This window comes from Oncorhynchus kisutch, linkage group LG12 (assembly GCF_002021735.2).
Source record: "Oncorhynchus kisutch isolate 150728-3 linkage group LG12, Okis_V2, whole genome shotgun sequence".
NCBI lineage: Eukaryota > Metazoa > Chordata > Actinopteri > Salmoniformes > Salmonidae > Oncorhynchus > Oncorhynchus kisutch.
The window spans coordinates 10,854,322-10,877,728 of record NC_034185.2 but is presented as its reverse complement, the minus strand read 5'-3'; the positions used below and the strand labels follow the sequence as shown (position 1 = coordinate 10,877,728).

Below are 23,407 nucleotides of genomic sequence, written 5' to 3'. Positions count from 1 at the left end.
TATCAGTCATCAACAGTAATGCTATAGCCTATAGACCTATATCAGTCATCAGTAATGACCCAGCCTATAGACCTATATCAGAGATCAGTAATGTCCCAGCCTATAGACCTATATCAGTCATCAACAGTAATGCTATAGCCTGTAGACCTATATCAGTCATCAACAGTAATGTCCCAGCCTATAGACCTATATCAGTCATCAACAGTAATGTCCCAGCCTATAGACCTATATCAGTCATCAACAGTAATGACCCAGCCTATAGACCTATATCAGTCATCAACAGTAATGCTATAGCCTATAGACCTATATCAGTCATCAGTAATGTCCCAGCCTATAGACCTATATCAGTCATCAACAGTAATGTCCCAGCCTATAGACCTATATCAGTCATCAACAGTAATGCTATAGCCTATAGACCTATATCAGTCATCAGTAATGTCCCAGCCTATAGACCTATATCAGTCATCAACAGTAATGTCCCAGCCTATAGACCTATATCAGTCATCAGTAATGACCCAGCCTATAGACCTATATCAGTCATCAGTAATGACCCAGCCTATAGACCTATATCAGTCATCAACAGTAATGTCCCAGCCTATAGACCTATATCAGAGATCAGTAATGTCCCAGCCTATAGACCTATATCAGAGATCAGTAATGTCCCAGCCTATAGACCTATATCAGTCATCAACAGTAATGTCCCAGCCTATAGACCTATATCAGTCATCAACAGTAATGCTATAGCCTATTAAATGTCAGTTAAAATGTCAAGTTTGACAGATTTCTTCACTCAAACCAATGTTACCAGCAGTTACACCCCGGCGTATAGACCGAGACTTAGACCTGGGTAACATCCTCAAATGGCACCCTATTCCCTATTGGCTGCACTACTTTTGACCTGGGCCCATTGGGATCTATATAGGGACTAGTGTTAACCTGGGCCCATTGGGCTCTATATAGGGACTAGTGTTAACCTGGGCCCATTGGGCTCTATATAGGGACTAGTGTTAACCTGGGCCCATTGGGCTCTATATCAAATCAAATTTATTTATATAGCCCTTCGTACATCAGTTGATATCTCAAAGTGCTGTACAGAATCCCAGCCTAAAACCCCAAACAGCAAGCAATGCAGGTGTAGAAGCACGGTACTATATAGGTACTAGTGTTAACCTGGGCCCATTGGGCTCTATATAGGGACTAGTGTTAACCTGGGCCCATTGGGCTCTATATAGGGACTAGTGTTAACCTGGGCCCATTGGGCTCTATATAGGGACCAGGGGACTAGTGTTAACTTGGGCCCATTGGGCTCTATATAGGGACCAGGGGACTAGTGTTAACCTGGGCCCATTGGGCTCTATATAGGAACTAATGTTAACCTGGGCCCATTGGGCTCTATATAGGAACTAGTGTTAACCTGGGCCCATTGGGCTCTATATAGGTACTAGTGTTAACCTGGGCCCATTGGGCTCTATATAGGGACTAGGGGACTAGTGTTGACCTGGGCCCATTTGGCTCTATATAGGGACTAGTGTCAACCTGGGCCCATTGGGCTCTATATAGGGACTAGGGGACTAGTGTTACCCTGGGCCCATTTGGCTCTATATAGGGACTAGTGTTAACCTGGGCCCATTTGGCTCTACATAGGGACTAGTGTCAACCTCGGCCCATTGGGCTCTATATAGGGACTAGTGTTAACCTGGGCCCATTGGGCTCTATATAGGGACTAGTGTTAACCTGGGCCCATTGGGCTCTATATAGGGACTGGGGTGACATTTAGGACACAGACCTATATTATGGTCTATCAACAGCCACAGCCAACAGCAAATCTTCAACCACCGTTCAAATATCATAGATTTATCAGTTATAGATTTATCAAGTTATAGATTTCATCCTTCAGTCACATGTAGGTAAAACATGTTGATTTCTATATAGAATCAGAAGGAGTGTATTCTGCCGTTTCCATGACGCTTCCCTTTGTCAAATAGAATTCTCAGAATTCTAGAGTTTTGCAGCTCTATTTCCAAATGTCACTTGTTCCAAGAATATCCGTGCTGTCCCTGCATTCAGCACGTGACCAATAGCGAGGCAGCACTGCTCTGGTTACTAGGCAAAAACTACTGACATAATAAACTTCAAATTACACTATGCTATTCTGTGGTCAATGGAAGAATGAGCGATACAAGCTGATAATGGTGCATGTGACTTCAGTTCTGGTTAGCCTGCCGATGTCCAAACCAAGTACTTTCTCAATGTCTTTCCATATCAGGGTAAAGATGAAACCAGGCCTGCAGGTGAGTGACTGTCTGAGACTGTGGGTTTGAGACTCATGGAGTCTTGCAAAGGCAGAAATTGTGACCAATTTGACAATTTGATTACGAGGAAGACTAGCCTGTTCAGAACAGTGAACAAACAACAGACCAGCTGAGCTGTACTCCACATCAGTGATGAAGAGTGGTAAAGTGGTGTGTGGATGTCAATGAAAGTGTGTCATCCTCAACACCATGCGTCCCACTGTTGCCGTCGGCAATGACCACAAGAAGAAACCCGGAGACGACGACAGACTACAATCACACAAAGGTTATACATCTCTACCGTGTACAGACGGCCTTTCCATCTTCCGAACACGGTGTTCTACAACGTGCCCCGACGTGGCTGCTGTCAACGCGTCCGTTTTGGACAAGCCAGTCAGCAGGAGAGATGTCATCATTGATCTGGCATGTGAGCTACGTGAGAACCACATGAACGCCAAGAAAGAAGCTACAGACGCTCTCCCTCTCTCTCTCTCTCTCTCTCCAAGCTCTCTCTCTCCTCTCTCTCTCTCTCCAAGCTCTCTCTCTCCTCTCTCTCTCTCTCTCTCTCTCTCTCTCTCTCCAAGCTCTCTCTCTCCTCTCTCTCTCTCCAAGCTCTCTGTCTCTCTCTCCAAGCTCTCTCTCTCCTCTCTCTCTCTCTCTCTCCAAGCTCTCTGTCTCTCTCTCCAAGCTCTCTCCTCTCTCTCTCTCCTCTCTCTCGCAAGCTTCTCTCTCTCCTCTCTCTCTCTCTCTCTCTCCAAGCTCTCTCTCCTCTCTCTCTCTCTCCAAGCTCTCTCTCTCTCCAAGCTCTCTCTCTCCTCTCTCTCTCCAAGCTCTCTCTCTCTCTCTCTCTCCTCTCTCTCTTCTCCAAGCTCTCTCCAGCTCTCTCTCTCTCGCAGCTCTCTCTCTCTCTCTCTCTCTCTCTCTCCAAGCTCTCTCTCTCTCGAAGCTCGCTCTCTCTCTCCTCTCTCTCTCTCTCCAAGGCTCTCTCTCTCCTCTCTCTCCAAAGCTCTCTCTTCCTCTCTCTCTCTCTCTCTCTCTCTCTCTCCCAAGCTGCTCTCTCATCCGAAGCTGCTCTCCAAGCTCTCCCTCCTCTCTCTCTTCCTCTCTCTCTCTCTCTCCACAGCCTCTCGCTTCTCTCTCTCTCTCTCTCTCTCTCTCTCTCTCTCTTCTCTCCAGCTCTCTCTCTCTCCTCTCTCTCTTCTCCAAGTCTCCTCTCTCCTCTCTCTCTCTCTCCAAGCTCTCTCTCTCTCCAAGCTCTCTCTCTCCTCTCTCTCCAAGCTCTCTCTCTCCAAGCTCTCTCTCTCCAAGCTCTCTCTCTCCAAGCTCTCTCTCTCCAAGCTCTCTCTCTCTCCAAGCTCTCTCTCCTCTCTCTCTCTCTCCACAAGCTCCTCTCTCTCCTCTCTCTCCAAGCTCTCTCTCTCCAAGCTCTCTCTCTCCTCTCTCTCCTCTCTCCTCTCTCTCTCTCTCCAAGCTCTCCTCTCTCCTCTTCATCTCTCTCTCCAAGCTCTCTCTCCTCTCTCTCTCTCTCTCCAAGCTCTCTCTCTCCAAGCTCTCTCTCTCTCTCTCTCTCTCTCTCTCTCTCTCTCTCTCTCTCTCTCTCTCTCTCTCTCTCTCTCTCCAAGCTCTCTCTCTCTTCCAAGCTCTCTCTCTCTCCAAGCTCTCTCTCTCTCTCCAAGCTCTCTCTCTCTCTCCAAGCTCTCTCTCTCTCTCTCCAAGCTCTCTCTCTCTCTCTCTCTCTCTCTCTCTCTCTCTCTCTCTCTCTCTCTTCTCTCTCTCTTCTCTCTCTTTCTCTCTCTCTTCTCTCTCTCTCTTCTCTCTTCTCTTCTCTCTTTCTCTCTCTTCTCTCTCTTTCTCTCTCTTCTTCTCTCTCTCTTTCTCTCTCTCTTCTCTCTCTTCTCTCTCTCTTCTCTCTCTCTCTCTCTCCTCTCTCTCTCTCTCTCTCCAAGCTCTCTCCAAGCTCTCTCTCCTCTCAATTCAATTCAAGGGCTTTATTGGCATGGGAAACATGTGTTAACATTGCCAAAGCAAGTGAGGTAGACAACATACAAAGTGAATATATAAAGTGAAAAACAACAAAAATTAACAGTAAACATTTACACATACAGAAGTTTCAAAACAGTAAAGACATTACAAATGTCATATTATATATATATACAGTGTTCTAACAATGTACAAATGGGCTAAAGGACACAAGATAAAATAAATAAGCATAAATATGGGTTGTATTTACAATGGTGTTTGTTCTTCACTGGTTGCCCTTTTCTCGTGGCAACAGGTCACAAATCTTGCTGCTGTGATGGCACACTGTGGAATTTCACCCAGTAGATATGGGAGTTTTTCAAAATTGGATTTGTTTGCGAATTCTTTGTGGATCTGTGTAATCTGAGGGAAATATGTCTCTCTAATATGGTCATACATTGGGCAGGAGGTTAGGAAGTGCAGCTCAGTTTCCACCTCATTTTGTGGGCCGTGAGCACATAGCCTGTCTTCTCTTGAGAGCCATGTCTGCCTACGGCGGCCTTTCTCAATAGCAAGGCTATGCTCACTGAGTCTGTACATAGTCAAGGCTTTCCTTAATTTTGGGTCAGTCACAGTGGTCAGGTATTCTGCCGCTGTGTACTCTCTGTGTAGGGCCAAATAGCATTCTAGTTTGCTCTGTTTTTTTGTTAATTCTTTCCAATGTGTTAAGTAGTTATCTTTTTGTTTTCTCATGATTTGGTTGGGTCTAATTGTGCTGCTGTCCTGGGGCTCTGTAGTGTGTGTTTGTGTTTGTGAACAGAGCCCCAGGACCAGCTTGCTTAGGGGACTCTTCTCCAGGTTCATCTCTCTGTAGGTGATGGCTTTGTTATGGAAGGTTTGTGAATCGCTTCCTTTTAGGTGGTTGTAGAATTTAAACAGCTCTTTCTGGATTTTGATAATTAGTGGGTATCGGCCTAATTCTGCTCTGCATGCATTATTTGGTGTTCTACGTTGTACACGGAGGATATTTTGCATAATTCTGCGTGCAGAGTCTCAATTGGTGTTTGTCCCATTTGTGAAGTCTGGTTGGTGAGCGGACCCAGACCTCACAACCATAAAGGTTGTCGGTTAGGGTTAGGGTCTCTCTCTCCAAGCTCTCTCTCTCTCCAAGCTCTCTCTCTCTCCAAGCTCTCTCTCTCCTCTCTCTCCAAGCTCTCTCTCTCTCCAAAGCTCTCTCTCTCTCCAAGCTCTCTCTCCCTCTCTCTCTCTCTCCTCTCTCTCTCCCTCGCCCTCGCCAAGCTCTCTCTCTCTCTCTCTCTCCCTCCTCTCCTTCTCTCTCTCCCTCGCCAAGCTCTCGCTCTCTCGCTCTGGCTGCTGCCACACGAAACAAGGCCCATGAAAACTGGTGCTGTGTGCTGGCCGTGGAACCTGAAGCATAAGAGAGAACTGTATTGATTCATGCGTTAAAGGCACCGGTATAAGGGCCCAATACAGTGTCTGATACTATACACTATACAGTGTCTGATACTATACTGAATGCAATTGAATCCTTTACAATGTAGTCTAGTTCATGTTTAGGAATACACGCAAATCATTTCACCTGGCAGGTTATATTATTATTATCATATTATCATAAGCTATAACTGGACTTTATTAATGACTTTAACTCTTATTACTAATTTAATTTACAAATCAAGTTGATCAAATGGAACACTGTAGTGTTTTATTGTAAAGGGAATGAAAATAGACTATATGCCTATGCTTTTTTTTTCGTAGGACTTAATAGAATTATCCAAAACAGCATATCCTTGACGATCCATCTAAACAACTAGTCATTTTTTATTTTATTTATTTCCACAGGTATTTCTTTATGCAATTTAATCCTTTACAATAGTTTATGCACTATTTATCAAGCTTGTTTGTGCTCCTTGCGGGTTGATATGCATCTGAGGCATATGCTAAAGGGGATGCCCAGCAACGTTCTCTAGTGGGTACTGATAGGCTGAAAGGCCAGGCAGTTCTAGTGTTAATGACGTGTACTATGAGACCTCCGTGCTCTAGGATTCCTCCTAATAAAGACGTGTCCCATGAGACCTCCGTGCTCTAGGATTCCTCCTTTAATGACCTGTACCATGAGACCTCCGTGCTCTAGGATTCCTCCTTTAATGACGTGTCCCATGAGACCTCCGTGGCTCTAGGATTCCTCCTAATAAAGACGTGTCCCATGAGACCTCCGTGCTCTAGGATTCCTCCTTTAATGACCTGTACCATGAGACCTCCGTGGCTCTAGGATTCCTCCTTTAATGACCTGTACCATGAGACCTCCGTGCTCTAGGATTCCTCCTTTAATGACCTGTAGCATGAGACCTCCGTGCTCTAGGATTCCTCCTTTAATGACCTGTAGCATGAGACCTCCGTGCTCTAGGATTCCTCCTAATAAAGACCTGTACCATGAGACCTCCGTGCTCTAGGATTCCTCCTAATAAAGACGTGTACCATGAGACCTCCGTGCTCTAGGATTCCTCCTAATAAAGACGTGTACCAGGAGACCTCCGTGCTCTAGGATTCCTCCTAATAAAGACGTGTACCAGGAGACCTCCGTGCTCTAGGATTCCTCCTTTAATGACCTGTACCATGAGACCTCCGTGCTCTAGGATTCCTCCTAATAAAGACGTGTACCATGAGTACTGTGACTCATAATGCATCTTTCACATAAAATAAGCTTCTCTAAACATTAAAAGCTTCTCTAAACATTAAAACCATTTATAATGTATGTTGTTCTAACAGGGTTTGTGTGTATTGTTCCTGCTTCTTCATCAGTACATGCTCTGTAATCCAGAGGGTTATTTGAAGGTATATTACATATATTGGTGATTTAGTCTCCCTAGGCAGATGGGGTTACGTCCCATTTTAACAACGTTCCGTCATACACACTCAGGGTCTGGAAGTTCTGATACTGGTTGATGGGGACGGAAGCCTGAAGGATTGTCATCGTTATTGTTGGAACGTTCCCCCTTTTTTTGTATATAAACTTTTAATTGGAATGTTGAAAGTCAGATCAGCACAGGGGGTCAAGGACTTCTACGACAACTTCTGGTTTCAAATGAATAGGCCTCTCCGTTATCAGCTAATTAACTGATTTCAAGATAGCAGCATAATCACCTTTTTTTTCTTCCATTTGTTAGTTTATTTCATTTTTGTTTCTAGTCATTACCATATTTTAATGATGAATAATGTGGGGGCGCCCGTGCGCGCACACTGAGTTGATTTAAGGAACGTGTGGTAAGGTTGATCCAGTTTACTCTGTGGTTTCTGTCTTATTTTGTCCCCCTCGTCAAGGCCTTGACAGACACGGGCTCAGAGAAGTATATGGAGGTACGGTGTCTTAACATGTCTAGGTAATGGTGTGAGACTAACCATGTGACAACAGCACCGTTTCAAACACAGCATTCGGTCAGTTGGTCAATTCTAAAGTTTGGCTTTTTCAATGTGTCTACCCATGTTTGGATTAAAGTACTAATCAGGCAAGTGTTGAATTGTAGTAGGGGTTTGATATGATCAAATAAATTAAACGTTGTACATATTTTTAAATAGATTTTATTGTAGAATGCATCCACAGTTGATTTGAATGTTATTTTACTAATCGTGTAAGAGTTGCATCGTTATAGGGTTTTGATCAACAGAATGTTTTTGGCAGGTTTGATGGATTGTAAGATGAAATGGAATGAGTGTTTCCTGTTCTGTGATGTTACTGTCTGTCCTGCACAGCCTGACCTAGTGCGTAGTGCTGTGTTGAGAGACCAGTTTTACACTGTGCAGCTCTGCTGGTGTGTTGTGTGGAAGCATGATCTCCTAACGGTTCTGTTGATTTACCAGGGTCTGTACACTACATTATGTACTAAGTAACCCTGGGGCAAAAGTGGTTGAAGAGGCATCACTTTACAACCATCACTTTAGAACCACTTTACAACCATCACTTTAGAACCACTTTACAACCATCACAACCATCACTTTAGAACCCCTTTACAACCATAACTTTAGAACCCCTTTACAACCATCACTTTAGAACCCCTTTACAACCATCACTTTAGAACCCCTTTACAACCATCACTTTAGAACCCCTTTACAACCATCACTTTAGAACCACTTTACAACCATCACTTTAGAACCCCTTTACAACCATCAATTTAGAACCCCTTTACAACCTTCACAACCATCACTTTGGAACCCCTTTACAACCATAACTTTACAACCACTTTACAACCATCACAACCATCACTTTAGAACCCCTTTAGAACCATCACAACCATCACTTTAGAACCCCTTTACAACCATCACAACCATCACTTTGGAACCCCTTACAACCATCACTTTAGAACCATCGCTTTAGAACCACTTTACAACCATCACTTTAGAACCCCTTTACAACCATCACAACCATCACTTTGGAACCCCTTTACAACCATCACTTTAGAACCACTTTACAACCATCACAACCATCACTTTAGAACCCATTTAGAACCATTGCAACCATCACTTTAGAACCCCTTTACAACCATCACAACCATCACTTTAGAACCACTTACAACCATCACTTTAGAACCCCTTTACAGCCATCACTTTAGAACCCCTTTACAACCACCACTTTAGAACCACTTTACAACCATCCCTTTAGAACCATCACAACCATCACTTTAGAACCATCACAACCATCACTTTAGAACCCCTTTACAACCATTACAGCCATCATTTTCGAGCCACTTTACAACCCATCACTTTAGAACCATCATTGTAACCAGTTTACAACCGTCATTTCTACATGCTTTGTATTTATTTATTTAATCAATTGTATTTTTCCCACTGGGTTTCTAAAGTGTTACCTCTCAACAGGAGTGAATTATTGACATCTTATCATGGCTGTTATTGACATGGTACTCCTCTCCCTCTCTCTCTCCCTTTATCTCTCCCTCTCTCTCTCCCTTTATCTCTCCCTCTCTCTCTCCCTTTATCTCTCCCTCTCTCTCTCCCTTTATCTCTCCCTTTATCTCTCCTCTCTCTCTCCCTTTATCTCTCCCTTCTCTCTCCCTTTATCTCTCCCTCTCTCTCCCTTATCTCTCCTCTCTCTCTCCCTTTATCTCTCCCTCTCTCTCTCCCTTTCTCTCCCTTATCTCTCCCTCTCTCTCTCCCTTTCTCTCCTTTATCTCCCTCTCTCTCTCCCTTTATCTCCCTCTCTCTCTCCTTTATCTCTCCCTCTCTCTCTCCCTTTATCTCTCCCTCTCTCTCTCCCTTTCTCTCCCTTTATCTCTCCCTCTCTCTCTCCCTTTCTCTCCCTTTATCTCCCTCTCTCTCTCCCTTTATCTCCCTCTCTCTCTCCCTTTCTCTCCCTTTATCTCACTCTCTCTCCCTTTATCTCTCCCTTTATCTCACTCTCTCTCTCTCCCTTTATCTCACTCTCTCTCCCTTTATCTCACTCTCTCTCCCTTTATCGCTCCCTTTATCTCACTCTCTCTCCCTTTATCTCTCCCTTTATCTCACTCTCTCTCCCTTTATCCCTCGCTCTCTCTCCCTCTCCCTTTATCTCTCTCTCTTCCCTTTATCTCACTCTCTCTCCCTTTATCTCACTCTCTCTCCCTTTATCTCCCTTTATCTCATTCTCTCCCTCTCTCTCCCTTTATCTCCCTTTATCTCACTCTCTCTCCCTTTATCCCTCTCTCTCTCCCTTATCTCCCTTTATCTCATTCTCCCTCTCTCTCCCTTTATCTCACTCCCTCTCTCTCTCCCTTTATCTCCCTTTATCTCATTCTCTCCCTCTCTCTCCCTTTATCTCACTCCCTCTCGCTCTCCCTTTATCTCCCTTTATCTCACTCTCTCTCCCTTTATCTCACTCTCTCTCCCTTTATCCCTCTCTCTCCCTCGCTCTCTCTCCCTCTCCCTTTATCTCACTCTCTCTCCCTCTCTCTCTCCCTCTCCCTTTATCTCTCCCTCTCTCTTTATCTCTCCCTCTCTCTCTCCCTTTATCTCTCCCTCTCTCTCTCCCTCTCTCTCTCCCTCTCTCTCTCCCTTTATCTCTCCCTCTCTCTCTCCCTCTCTCTCTCCCTTTATCTCTCCCTCTCTCTCTCCCTTTATCTCACTCTCTCTCCCTTTATCCCACTCTCTCTCCCTTTATCCCTCTCTCTCTCCCTTTATCTCCCTTTATCTCCCTCTCTCTCTCCCTTTATCCCACTCTCTCTCCCTTTATCCCTCTCTCTCTCCCTTTATCTCCCTTTATCTCCCTCTCTCTCTCCCTTTATCTCACTCCCTCTCGCTCTCCCTCTATCTCCCTTTATCTCACTCTCTCTCCTTCTCTCCCAACCAAAGGAGATCAAAAAGTTCATCAAGGCTACATCTGAGAAAATCAAGAAGACCAGGGACAAATACGGCATCAACGACAATGGCACCACTGAGGTAGACCTTTTCATCTTTTACATTTAACACAGTCACAATGACATCTCTTTTTCAAGCAGTCCATCCAGGATTTAGCTATTTCCCATCACTGCACTATTACTGCATAAATGGGGACGGCAGGTAGCCTAGTGGTTAGAGTGGAGGGACGGCAGGTAGCCTAGTGGTTAGAGTGTAGGGATGGCAGGTAGCCTAGTGGTTAGAGTGGCGGGACGGCAGGTAGCCTAGCGGTTAGAGTGTAGGGACGGCAGGGTAGCCTAGCGGTTAGAGTGTAGGGACGGCAGGTAGCCTAGCGGTTAGTGTGTAGGGACGGCAGGTAGCCTAGCGGTTAGAGTGTAGGGACGGCAGGTAGCCTAGCGGTTAGTGTGTAGGGACGGCAGGTAGCCTAGCGGTTAGAGTGTAGGGACGGCAGGTAGCCTAGTGGTTAGAGTGTAGGGACGGCAGGGTAGCCTAGTGGTTAGAGTGGCGGGACGGCAGGTAGCCTAGTGGTTAGAGTGTAGGGACGGCAGGTAGCCTAGTGGTTAGAGTGTAGGGACGGCAGGTAACCTAGTGGTTAGAGCGTTGGACTAGTAACCGGAAGGTTGCAAGTTCAAACCCCCGAGCTGACAAGGTACAAATTTGTCGTTCTGCCCCTGAACAGGCAGTTAACCCACTGTTCCTAGACCAGTTAACCCACTGTTCCTAGACCAGTTAACCCACTGTTCCTAGACCAGTTAACCCACTGTTCCTAGGCCGTCATTGTAAATAAGAATTAGTTCTTAACTGTCTTTTTAAATAAAGGTTTAAAAATAACAATAATAATAATAAAACAGTCAGCGCAGTGCAATATTACCACATAAATATAGAATCACTACAAAATAAGGGCTCGCAATTTGAACCGATCACTGCAATATTACCACATAAATATAGAATCACTACAAAATAAGGGCTCGCAATTTGAACCGATCACTGCAATATTACCACATAAATATAGAATCACTACAAAATAAGGGCTCGCAATTTGAACCGATCACTGCAATATTACCACATAAATATAGAATCACTACAAAATAAGGGCTCGCAATTTGAACCGATCACTGCAATATTACCACATAAATATAGAATCACTACAAAATAAGGGCTCGCAATTTGAACCGATCACTGCAATATTACCACATAAATATAGAATCACTACAAAATAAGGGCTCGCAATTTGAACCGATCACTGCAATATTACCACATAAATATAGAATCACTACAAAATAAGGGCTCGCAATTTGAACCGATCACTGCAATATTACCACATAAATATAGAATCACTACAAAATAAGGGCTCGCAATTTGAACCGATCACTGCAATATTACCACATAGATATAGAATCACTACAAAATAAGGGCTCGCAATTTGAACCGATCACTGCAATATTACCACATAAATATAGAATCACTACAAAATAAGGGCTCGCAATTTGAACCGATCACTGCAATATTACCACATAAATATAGAATCACTACAAAATAAGGGCTCGCAATTTGAACCGATCACTGCAATATTACCACATAGATATAGAATCACTACAAAATAAGGGCTCGCAATTTGAACCGATCACTGCAATATTACCACATAAATATAGAATCACTACAAAATAAGGGCTCGCAATTTGAACCGATCACTGCAATATTACCACATAAATATAGAATCACTACAAAATAAGGGCTCGCAATTTGAACCGATCACTGCAATATTACCACATAAATATAGAATCACTACAAAATAAGGGCTCGCAATTTGAACCGATCACTGCAATATTACCACATAAATATAGAATCACTACAAAATAAGGGCTCGCAATTTGAACCGATCACTGCAATATTACCACATAAATATAGAATCACTACAAAATAAGGGCTCGCAATTTGAACCGATCACTGCAATATTACCACATAAATATAGAATCACTACAAAATAAGGGCTCGCAATTTGAACCGATCACTGCAATATTACCACATAAATATAGAATCACTACAAAATAAGGGCTCGCAATTTGAACCGATCACTGCAGTATTACCACATAAATATAGAATCACTACAAAATAAGGGCTCGCAATTTGAACCGATCACTGCAGTATTACCACATAAATATAGAATCACTACAAAATAAGGGCTCGCAATTTGAACCGATCACTGCAATATTACCACATAAATATAGAATCACTACAAAATAAGGGCTCGCAATTTGAACCGATCACTGCAATATTACCACATAAATATAGAATCACTACAAAATAAGGGCTCGCAATTTGAACCGATCACCGCAATATTACCACATAAATATAGAATCACTACAAAATAAGGGCTCGCAATTTGAACCGATCACCGCAATTTTACCACATAAATATAGAATCACTACAAAATAAGGGCTCGCAATTTGAACCGATCACTGCAATATTACCACATAAATATAGAATCACTACAAAATAAGGGCTCGCAATTTGAACCGATCACTGCAATTTTACCACATAAATATAGAATCACTACAAAATAAGGGCTCGCAATTTGAACCGATCACCGCAATATTACCACATAAATATAGAATCACTACAAAATAAGGGCTCGCAATTTGAACCGATCACTGCAATATTACCACATAAATATAGAATCACTACAAAATAAGGGCTCGCAATTTGAACCGATCACTGCAATATTACCACATAAATATAGAATCACTACAAAATAAGGGCTCGCAATTTGAACCGATCACTGCAATTTTACCACATAAATATAGAATCACTACAAAATAAGGGCTCGCAATTTGAACCGATCACTGCAATATTACCACATAAATATAGAATCACTACAAAATAAGGGCTCGCAATTTGAACCGATCACTGCAATTTTACCACATAAAATGATTAAATTAACCAACTTTTCACCGTCAAAGCTTTTTTGTGAAAATTTAGACCGAGAAACACCAAAGCCTTACTTGATTGTGTAAATTATTTATCTGTATCTGTCCATTAGCCCATCTTAGTGTAAATTAGGGCTGTCCCCGACAAAAAAAAATCATCTTCTTTCGACCAATCAATTAGTCAACTTTTTTAAACGTGTATTTTTCCATATATAGACACACCCTATGTGTTTTCATAAAATCAACTATATGTGCATTAAGCTTGTCCTATGCTTTAATCACACTGTTTGATGAAATAAGATACAAATGCCTCGAGGGAACCAGAGATCAAGATAACCAGAAGGAAAAACCCTTAACCTCAACCATCTTCTTCCCGCTCTTCCTGGCTTTTAGAGGTTCTGCCTTCACTCTCCTGATGTTGCAGGTAATAGGTTACAGTACACGAGGAGTCTGCAACATTTCTCATGTGTAATGCAAACTTCTTACAATGTCCACCGATCTGCGTGCCAGTTATGGTTTTCATATGCACGTTTTTCGTGGAACAGTTTTTTAAAAATGTATTATATGTATTCGTATCTCATGGGGCAGCTTCATGAAATGGGTGTCCATGGGCCGAGCCTAAGATCACCATGCGCAATGCCAACTGTCGAGTGGTGTAAAGCTCACCGCCATTGGACTCTGGAGCGGTGGAAACGCGTTCTCTGGAGTGATGAATCACGCTTCACTATCTGGCAGTCTGACGGACTAATCTGGGTTTGGCGGATGCCAGAGGAACGCTACCTGCCCTATAACTTTAAATCTCAGTGTAAATCCTCTTGCTCACGTTCTCTCTCGCTCTCTCTCTCTGTTGTGCTCTCTGTCTCTCTCTCTCTGTTTCAGCCCAGAGTTCTGTATCAGTTGGACCGCATCACTCCAAGCCAGCTAGAGAAGTTTCTGGAGACCTGCAGGGACAAGTACATGAGGTACTGTGTCTGTGTACATGATGTACTGTGTCTGTGTACATGAGGTACTGTGTCTGTGTACATGAGGTACTGTGTCTGTGTACATGAGGTATTGTGTCTGTGTACATGAGGTACTGTGTCTGTGTACATGAGGTACTGTGTCTGTGTACATGAGGTACTGTGTCTGTGTACATGAGGTACTGTGTCTGTGTACATGAGGTACTGTGTCTGTGTACATGAGGTACTGTGTCTGTGTACATGAGGTACTGTGTCTGTGTACATGAGGTACTGTGTCTGTGTACATGAGGTACTGTGTCTGTGTACATGAGGTACTGTGTCTGTGTACATGAGGTACTGTGTCTGTGTACATGAGGTACTGTGTCTGTGTACATGAGGTACTGTGTCTGTGTACATGAGGTACTGTGTCTGTGTACATGAGGTACTGTGTCTGTGTACATGAGGTACTGTGTCTGTGTACATGAGGTACTGTGTCTGTGTACATGAGGTACTGTGTCTGTGTACATGAGGTACTGTGTCTGTGGTGGTCACTGCACACAGATGGCTGTGTCTGTGGTGGTCACTGCACACAGATGGCTGTGTCTGTGGTGGTCACTGCTCACAGATGGCTGTGTCTGTGGTGGTCACTGCTCACAGATGGCTGTGTCTGTGGTGGTCACTGCTCACAGATGGCTGTGTCTGTGGTGGTCACTGCACACAGATGTCTGTGTCTGTGGTGGTCACTGCTCACAGGTGTCTGTGTCTGTGGTGGTCACTGCTCACAGGTGTCTGTGTCTGTGGGGGTCACTGCTCACAGGTGGTTGTATCTGTGGGGGTCACTACTCACAGATGGTTGTATCTGTGGGGGTCACTGCTCACAGATGGTTGTATCTGTGGTGGTCACTGCTCACAGGTGGTTGTGTTAATGGAGTGATAAGTAACCTTGCTTGAGACTTGGAAGACTTGTGTTTGATCCCCAAGCTAATGCCTAGGAGAATCTTGGGAGACTTGTGTTCGATCCCCAAGCTAATGCCTAGGAGTATCTTGGGAGACTTGTGTTGAAGGACACACTATGCCCATTGATCCTATGTCTCAATCCTATCTGTCGGAAAAATTTTGTTAGCTCTCCAAGTTAATGCTTAGTCCTTTAGCTTAGCGGGTCAACCCAGGTTTGAACCCCCGGTAGGTAACACTTTACCCATTCATCCTACATGTCTGTTTCCCCCAGAGCTCAGATGGAGCCAGGCTCAGCAGTAGGAGCCCTGTGTGCCCAGAGCATTGGGGAGCCTGGCACCCAGATGACCCTGAAAACCTTCCACTTTGCTGGGGTAGCCTCCATGAACATCACCCTGGGGGTCCCACGCATCAAGGAGATCATCAACGCCTCCAAGAACATCAGGTGAGTCAGGGGTCAAAGCCCTTATCAAGCTCCTTTTCAAATGGCTTTAGGACCGGAGGATTCAGATCTGAGCCTGGAGGTCCAGAGTACTGCTGGTTTGCTGTTTTAAATTATACTTAATTGTACCCGCCTGGTGTCCCAAGTCTAAATCAGTGTTTGATTAGAGAGGAAGAATGAAAATCAGCCGTGGAACTGGTTTAGGATGGTCAGTCAACATCAGATGTGAGTCAGAGCTGGACTTGGAGAAGTCTCTGTTAATCCTCTCGCTTTTCTCTCCAGACTACTATAGTAGAAGGATCATGAAGGCTTGCTCATTGTTACAAGTTACTAGGAGAAGTTCAGATTCAATCAATTTCACCCTGAAGCATAAAACCTAAAAACAGATAGTTTTCGTCCAAATAATTCCTTGTCTTCCTGACTGAACAGGAATACGGTTGAATCCCAAATGGCATCCTATTCCTTATATAGTGCACTACTTTTGACCAGAGCCCTGTATAGGGAATAGGGTGCTGTTTGGACCCAGCCGGGGTCCTTCAGAGTGGACCGCCGGGCACCGTGTTCCATTAGCTCTGATTGGTGTCTGCTTCTACATGACCAGACAGCCAAGAAGGTTCTTCCAATCACAGTGCCCAACTGTTCCCACGTCAGCCGGTAGTTATTCTGCTCCGTGTCCTAATCACACGGCCCTGGAGAGAATCCTGGAGAAGGATGGAATACACCTTCGGAACAGAGGGAGGGAGGGAGAGGGAGAGCAGAAGAGCGAGGGAGGGATAACAATACAGAGAGAGGGAGCAGAAGAGAGAGGGAGCAGAAGAGAGAGGGAGCAGAAGAGAGAGGGAGCAGAAGAGAGATGGAGGGAGAGCGATACAGAGAGAGGGAGCAGAAGAGAGAGGGAGGGAGGGAGAGCGATACAGAGAGGGGGAGCAGAAGAGAGAGGGAGGGAGGGAGGGAGAGCGATACAGAGAGAGGGAGCAGGTGAGTGAGGGAGGGAGGGAGAGAGATTCAGAGAGAGGGAGCAGAAGAGCAAGGGGAGGGAGAGAGATACAGAGATAAAAGAGGCTGAATCTCAAGCCAATTGCCTCGCCAAACAATGAGCAGTAGCCCATCCGTTTTAAATGGCACTCTATTCAGAATGACACAAACCTTTTTATTAAAGGGCTTCTTTTGTGTTCCCATCAGCACACCTATAATCAGCGCTCACTTGGATGTGGACGACGACGCAGACTTCGGCCGTCTGGTGAAAGGGAGGATTGAGAAGACCCTTCTGGGAGAGGTAGCTCGCTATTCAGCATGTCCTATAGCTACTCTACAGGGACAATGTGTCACCACTGTCAATGTCCCCCTTTTTCTCCACAACATCACGAGTCACACGGTGGAGTGATTCCCGCTCCTGCAAGGTTGCTGTGCTGTGGTGCTGTTTTGAATACGTGTGATTCTGGCATCGTGCTCAGCACTACAGTTTTCAATACTACATTTTTATTATTTTTTTAATTTCACCTTTATTTAACCAGGTAGGCTAGTTGAGAACACCTTTATTTAACCAGGTAGGCCAGTTGAGAACACCTTTATTTAACCAGGTAGGCTAGTTGAGAACACCTTTATTTAACCAGGTAGGCTAGTTGAGAACACCTTTATTTAACCAGGTAGGCTAGTTGAGAACACCTTTATTTAACCAGGTAGGCTAGTTGAGAACACCTTTATTTAACCAGGTAGGCTAGTTGAGAACACCTTTATTTATCCAGGTAGGCTAGTTGAGAACACCTTTATTTAACCAGGTAGGCTAGTTGAGAACACCTTTATTTAACCAGGTAGGCTAGTTGAGAACACCTTTATTTAACCAGGTAGGCTAGTTGAGAACACCTTTATTTAACCAGGTAGGCTAGTTGAGAACACCTTTATTTAACCAGGTAGGCTAGTTGAGAACACCTTTATTTAACCAGGTAGGCTAGTTGAGAACACCTTTATTTAACCAGGTAGGCTAGTTGAGAACACCTTTATTTAACCAGGTAGGCTAGTTGAGAACACCTTTATTTAACCAGGTAGGCTAGTTGGGAACACCTTTATTTAACCAGGTAGGCTAGTTGAGAACACCTTTATTTAACCAGGTAGGCTAGTTGAGAACACCTTTATTTAACCAGGTAGGCTAGTTGAGAACACCTTTATTTAACTAGGCAAGTCAGTTAAGAACTAATTCTTATTTTCAATGACGGCCTACCTAGGAACAGTGGGTTAACTGCCTGTTCAGGGGCAGAACGACAGATTTGTACCTTGTCAGCTCGGGGATTTGAACTTGCAACCTTCCGGTTACTAGTCCAACGCTCTATGGCCTATTTATGGCCTTTACCTCCCTACTCTTCTACATTTGCACAACACTGTACATAGATGTTTTTCTATTTCTCGTTTGTTTGTGTGTAACTCTGTTGTTTTACGTGTCACACTGCTTTGCTTTATCTTGACCAGGTCGCAGTTGTAAATGAGAACTTGTTCTCAACTGGCCTACCTGGTTAAATAAAGGTGTTCTCAACTAGCCTACCTGGTTAAATAAAGGTGTTCTCAACTAGCCTACCTGGTTAAATAAAGGTGTTCTCAACTAGCCTACCTGGTTAAATAAAGGTGTTCTCAACTAGCCTACCTGGTTAAATAAAGGTGTTCTCAACTAGCCTACCTGGTTAAATAAAGGTACAATTAAAATATAGAGGTGAAAATAATTACAACTTAGCATTAATACTGGAGTGATAGATGTGAATGAAGTAAGAATGCTTATGGATCACTATAATTCAGACCATGGTTCCATAGAATGCTGACAGGCTCTCACATTCAAATCAAATTGTATTTAGTCACATGCACCGAGTACAACAGGTGTGGTCCTTAGTGAAATGCTTACTTACAAGCCCTTAACCAACAATACAGTTTTTTAAGAAAATACCCCCCAAAAAACAAAAGTAAGAGATAAGAATAACAAATCATTAAAGAGCAGCAGTAAATAACAATAGCAGGGGTATAAACGGGGTACCGGTACAGAGTCGATGTTCGGGGGACATCGGTGTCTAGGTAGTTGGGGTAATTATGTACATGTAGGTAGAGTTATTAAAGTGACTATGCATAGATGATGACAGAGTAGCAGCAGGGAGGGGGAGGGGGGGGACAATGCAAATAGTCTGGGTAGTCATTTGATTAGGTGTTCAGGAGTCTGATGGCTTGGGGGTAGAAGCTGTTAAGAAGCCTTTTGGACCTAGACTAGGTGCTCCGGTACCGCTTGCTGTGCGGTAGCAGAGAAACCAAGGCGAAAACAAGTCTAACTTAGCTGACTAAGTGCATTGATCAGTGTTTCAACTGTCACTTCAGTGTAGAAGTGGAGGATGTTGAGCTCTAATGAGAATTTCCATCTGTAGTTTTTGGTGTAACTTTCTGACAGCCTGAGCTCCGCTAGCTGGTCTTTAGCCTGAGCTCTGCTAGTTGGCCTTTAGCCTGAGCTCCGCTAGCTGGCCTTTAGCCTGAGCTCCGCTAGTTGGCCTTTAGCCTGAGCTCCGCTAGTTGGCCTTTAGCCTGAGCTCCGCTAGCTGGTCTTTAGCCTGAGCTCCGCTAGCTGGCCTTCAGCCTGAGCTCCGCTAGCTGGCCTTTAGCCTGAGCTCCGCTAGGTGGCCTTTAGCCTGAGCTCCGCTAGCTGGCCTTTAGCCTGAGCTCCGCTAGCTGGCCTTTAGCCTGAGCTCTGCTAGCTGGCCTTTAGCCTGAGCTCTGCTAGCTGGCCTTTAGCCTGAGCTCCGCTAGCTGGCCTTTAGCCTGAGCTCCGCTAGCTGGCCTTTAGCCTGAGCTCCGCTGGCTGGCCTTTAGCCTGAGCTCCGCTAGCTGCTAGCTGGCCTTTAGCCTGAGCTCCGCTAGCTGGCCTTTAGTCTGAGCTCCGCTAGCTGGCCTTTAGCCTGAGCTCCGCTAGCTGGCCTTTAGCCTGAGCTCTGCTAGCTGGCCTTTAGCCTGAGCTCCGCTAGCTGGCCTTTAGCCTGAGCTCCGCTAGCTGGCCTTTAGCCTGAGCTCCGCTAGGTGGCCTTTAGCCTGAGCTCCGCTAGCTGGCCTTTAGCCTGAGCTCCGCTAGCTGGCCTTTAGCCTGAGCTCTGCTAGCTGGCCTTTAGCCTGAGCTCTGCTAGCTGGCCTTTAGCCTGAGCTCCGCTAGCTGGCCTTTAGCCTGAGCTCCGCTAGCTGGCCTTTAGCCTGAGCTCCGCTGGCTGGCCTTTAGCCTGAGCTCCGCTAGCTGCTAGCTGGCCTTTAGCCTGAGCTCCGCTAGCTGGCCTTTAGTCTGAGCTCCGCTAGCTGGCCTTTAGCCTGAGCTCCGCTAGCTGGCCTTTAGCCTGAGCTCTGCTAGCTGGCCTTTAGCCTGAGCTCCGCTAGCTGGCCTTTAGCCTGAGCTCCGCTAGCTGGCCTTTAGCCTGAGCTCCGCTAGCTGGCCTTTAGACTGAGCTCCGCTAGCTGACTCGAATACTGAGCACTATCTCTCACCTCACAGGATGTCTGTTCATTATTCACCATTCAAGGATTAGTCTTGAAACTTTGATTGCTTTTTATAGTTACAAATAATACTCTTATTTCCCCTGCCTTTTCAAAGTTTAATGTAACTATTAGGATGGCATTTGGACTATATAATAATCTAGCAGAGATGTTACCAAAAACAACCCTGTCATTTCAAACACACAATGCACAACACATAACACTCGATTTGAAATACTGGCTGCTGCAAACACACTGTTTACTGTATACTTACTGTGTACTTGAAAATAAAATAACTGCCGTTCTGCCATGGCAACAGACAATCAATGTTTGCCATTTGACTTGTAAACGATTGAATTTACCTATCAGACTCTTTCCCTGACAGATTTCAGAGTACATTGAAGAGGTGTTTCTGCCAGACGACTGTTTCATTCTGGTCAAGCTGTCACTGGAGAGGATCAGACTGCTACGACTAGAGGTACCAACATAGAAATGCACTTATTCTAGTCATTCTATGACCTGTTCTATTCATTCTATTGCTATATTATTCTATGATATTCTATTCCTTATTTTTCCATCACTATTTTTATTCATTCTATTTCCATGTAACTATTCTGTTGACTTTTCTTTTCTTTTTTGTTCTTTATGACTATTCTATTCATTCTATATGACTTCTATTCATTCTATTTCTATATGACTTTCCTATTCTAATTCTATACGACTATTCTATTCATTCTATATGACTTCTATTCATTCTATTTCTATATGACTTTCCTATTCTAATTCTATACGACTATTCTATTCATTCTATATGACTTCTATTCATTCTATTTCTATATGACTTTCCTATTCTAATTCTATATGACTATTATATTCATTCTATATGACTTCTATTCATTCTATTTCTATATGACTTTCCTATTCTAATTCTATACGACTATTCTATTCATTCTATTGACTACACCATATAACTAAAGTATGTGGACACCCCTTCAAATGATTGGATTCGGCTATTTCAGCCACACCTGTTGCTAACAGGTGTATAAAATTGAGCACATATAATCTCCATAGACAAACTTTGGCAGTAGAATGGCCTTACTGAAGAGCTCAGTGACTTTCAACGTGCCACTGTCATAGGGTTCTACCTTTCCAACAAGTCAGTTTGTCATATTTCTGCCCTGCTAGAGCTGCCCTGTCAACTTTAAGTGCTGTTATTGTGAAGTGGAAACGTCTAGGAGCAACAACTGCTCAGCCGCGACGTGGCTGTCCTCGGTTGTAACACTCATTGTTACAACCGAGGCAACGTCAGCACAATAACTGTTCAACCGGAGCTTCATGAAATGGGTTTCCATGGCAAGGGCAGCCGCACACAAACCTAATATCACCATGCGCAATGTCGGCTGGAGGGGTGTCAAGCTTGCCGCCATTGGAATTTGTAGCAGTGTAAACGCGTTCTCTGGAGGGATGAATCTTGCTTCACCATCTGGCAGTCCGGCGGACGAATCTGGGTTTGGCAGATGCCCGGGAGAACGCTACCTGCCCGAATGCATAGTGCCAACTGTAAAGTTTGGTGGAGTAGGAATAATGGTCTGGGGCTGTTTTTCATGGTTCGGACCCCTTAGTTCCAGTGAAGGGTAATTTTAACAGTACAGCATACAATGACTTTCTAGACGATTCTATGCTTCCAACTTTGTGGCAACAGTTTGGGGAAGGCCCTTCCTGATTCAGTATGACAATACCCCTGTGCACAAAGAGAGGTCCATACAGAAATGGTTTGTCGAGGTCGGTGTCGATGAACTTGACTGGCCGGCCTGCACAGAGGCCTCAACCCCATCAAACACCTTTGGGATGAATTGAAACACTGACTGCGAACCAGACCTAATCGCCCAACATCAGTGCCTGACCTCACTGATACTCTTGTGGCTGAATGGAAGTAAGTCCCTGCAGCAATATTCCAACATCTAGTGGAAAGCCTTCCCAGAAGAGTGGAGGCTGTTATAGCAGCAAAGGGGGGAACAACTCCATATTAATGCCCATTATCTTTTTTAAATTAGATTTTGGACGAGCAGTCCACATACTTTTGGTCATGTAGTGTATATTCATTGTAATTCTATGTGATTATTCTATTCATTCTAGTGACTCTATTCATTATATTTCTATATGCTGTTCTATCAATTATATGTGTGTGGGTGTGAACTACTGGGAGGGATGAAAGGAAATAACCTGTTTTGGTTTCAGGACATCCACCTTTGATCTTTATCAGGTGACATTTTACAGGATCAGGTTTCTTAGTCTGTTTCATCCCAGGTCTGACTTTGTCAGTTTAGACAGGAAGTCAGACAGTTGTTTCTTTGTCAGTTTAGACAGGAAGTCAGACAGTTGTTTCTTTGTCAGTTTAGACAGGAAGTCAGGCAGTTGTTTCTTTGTCAGTTTAGACAGGAAGTCAGGCAGTTGTTTCTTTGTCAGTTTAGACAGGAAGTCAGACAGTTGTTTCTTTGTCAGTTTAGACAGGAAGTCAGACAGTTGTTTCTTTGTCAGTTTGACAAGAGTAGGATGCAGCTCCACAGAGAGCAGAGCTATTCTTCACGCTACACTAATTGTGCGTTGGATTGTTCTTTAAACGATGGGTTTTAAGTGAAAGGGTTGTTTTATACTGTAGCGTGGCCTGCCTGACTAAACTAGTAATCAGGCAGGTCGGCCCGTAGTTCCATCCAACCCAACTCACTGTAGAGAAGCCTGAGATGTTTGACTGTTCAACTGTGTGTGCATGTCTCTCTCTCTATCTCTCTCTCTCTCTCCTCTCGTTCTCTGCTCTCTTTCTCGTTCTCTCTTTCTCTGCTCTCTCGCTCTCTCGTTCTCTGCTCTCTTTCTCTCTCTCGCTCTCTCGTTTTCTGCTCTCTTTCTCTCTCTCGCTCTCTCGTTTTCTGCTCTCTTTCTCTCTCGCTCTCTCGTTTTCTGCTCTCTTTCTCTCTCGCTCTCGTTCTCTGCTCTCTTTCTCTCTCGCTCTCTCGTTCT

General features: G+C 44.2%; 1 protein-coding gene across 1 annotated transcript in view; it reads left to right on the top strand.

The window, feature by feature from the left end:
• The window catches only part of LOC109877481 (DNA-directed RNA polymerase III subunit RPC1), a 71,502-nt gene that overhangs the window by 39,583 nt on the left and 8,512 nt on the right, over nt 1–23,407 (top strand). The window contains exons 23-27 of the mRNA XM_031836851.1: nt 10,608–10,694; nt 14,459–14,541; nt 15,746–15,916; nt 17,096–17,189; nt 20,778–20,870. Of these exons, the coding sequence (XP_031692711.1) occupies nt 10,608–10,694; nt 14,459–14,541; nt 15,746–15,916; nt 17,096–17,189; nt 20,778–20,870 (528 nt within the window). The remainder of the gene's footprint in view (nt 1–10,607; nt 10,695–14,458; nt 14,542–15,745; nt 15,917–17,095; nt 17,190–20,777; nt 20,871–23,407) is intronic.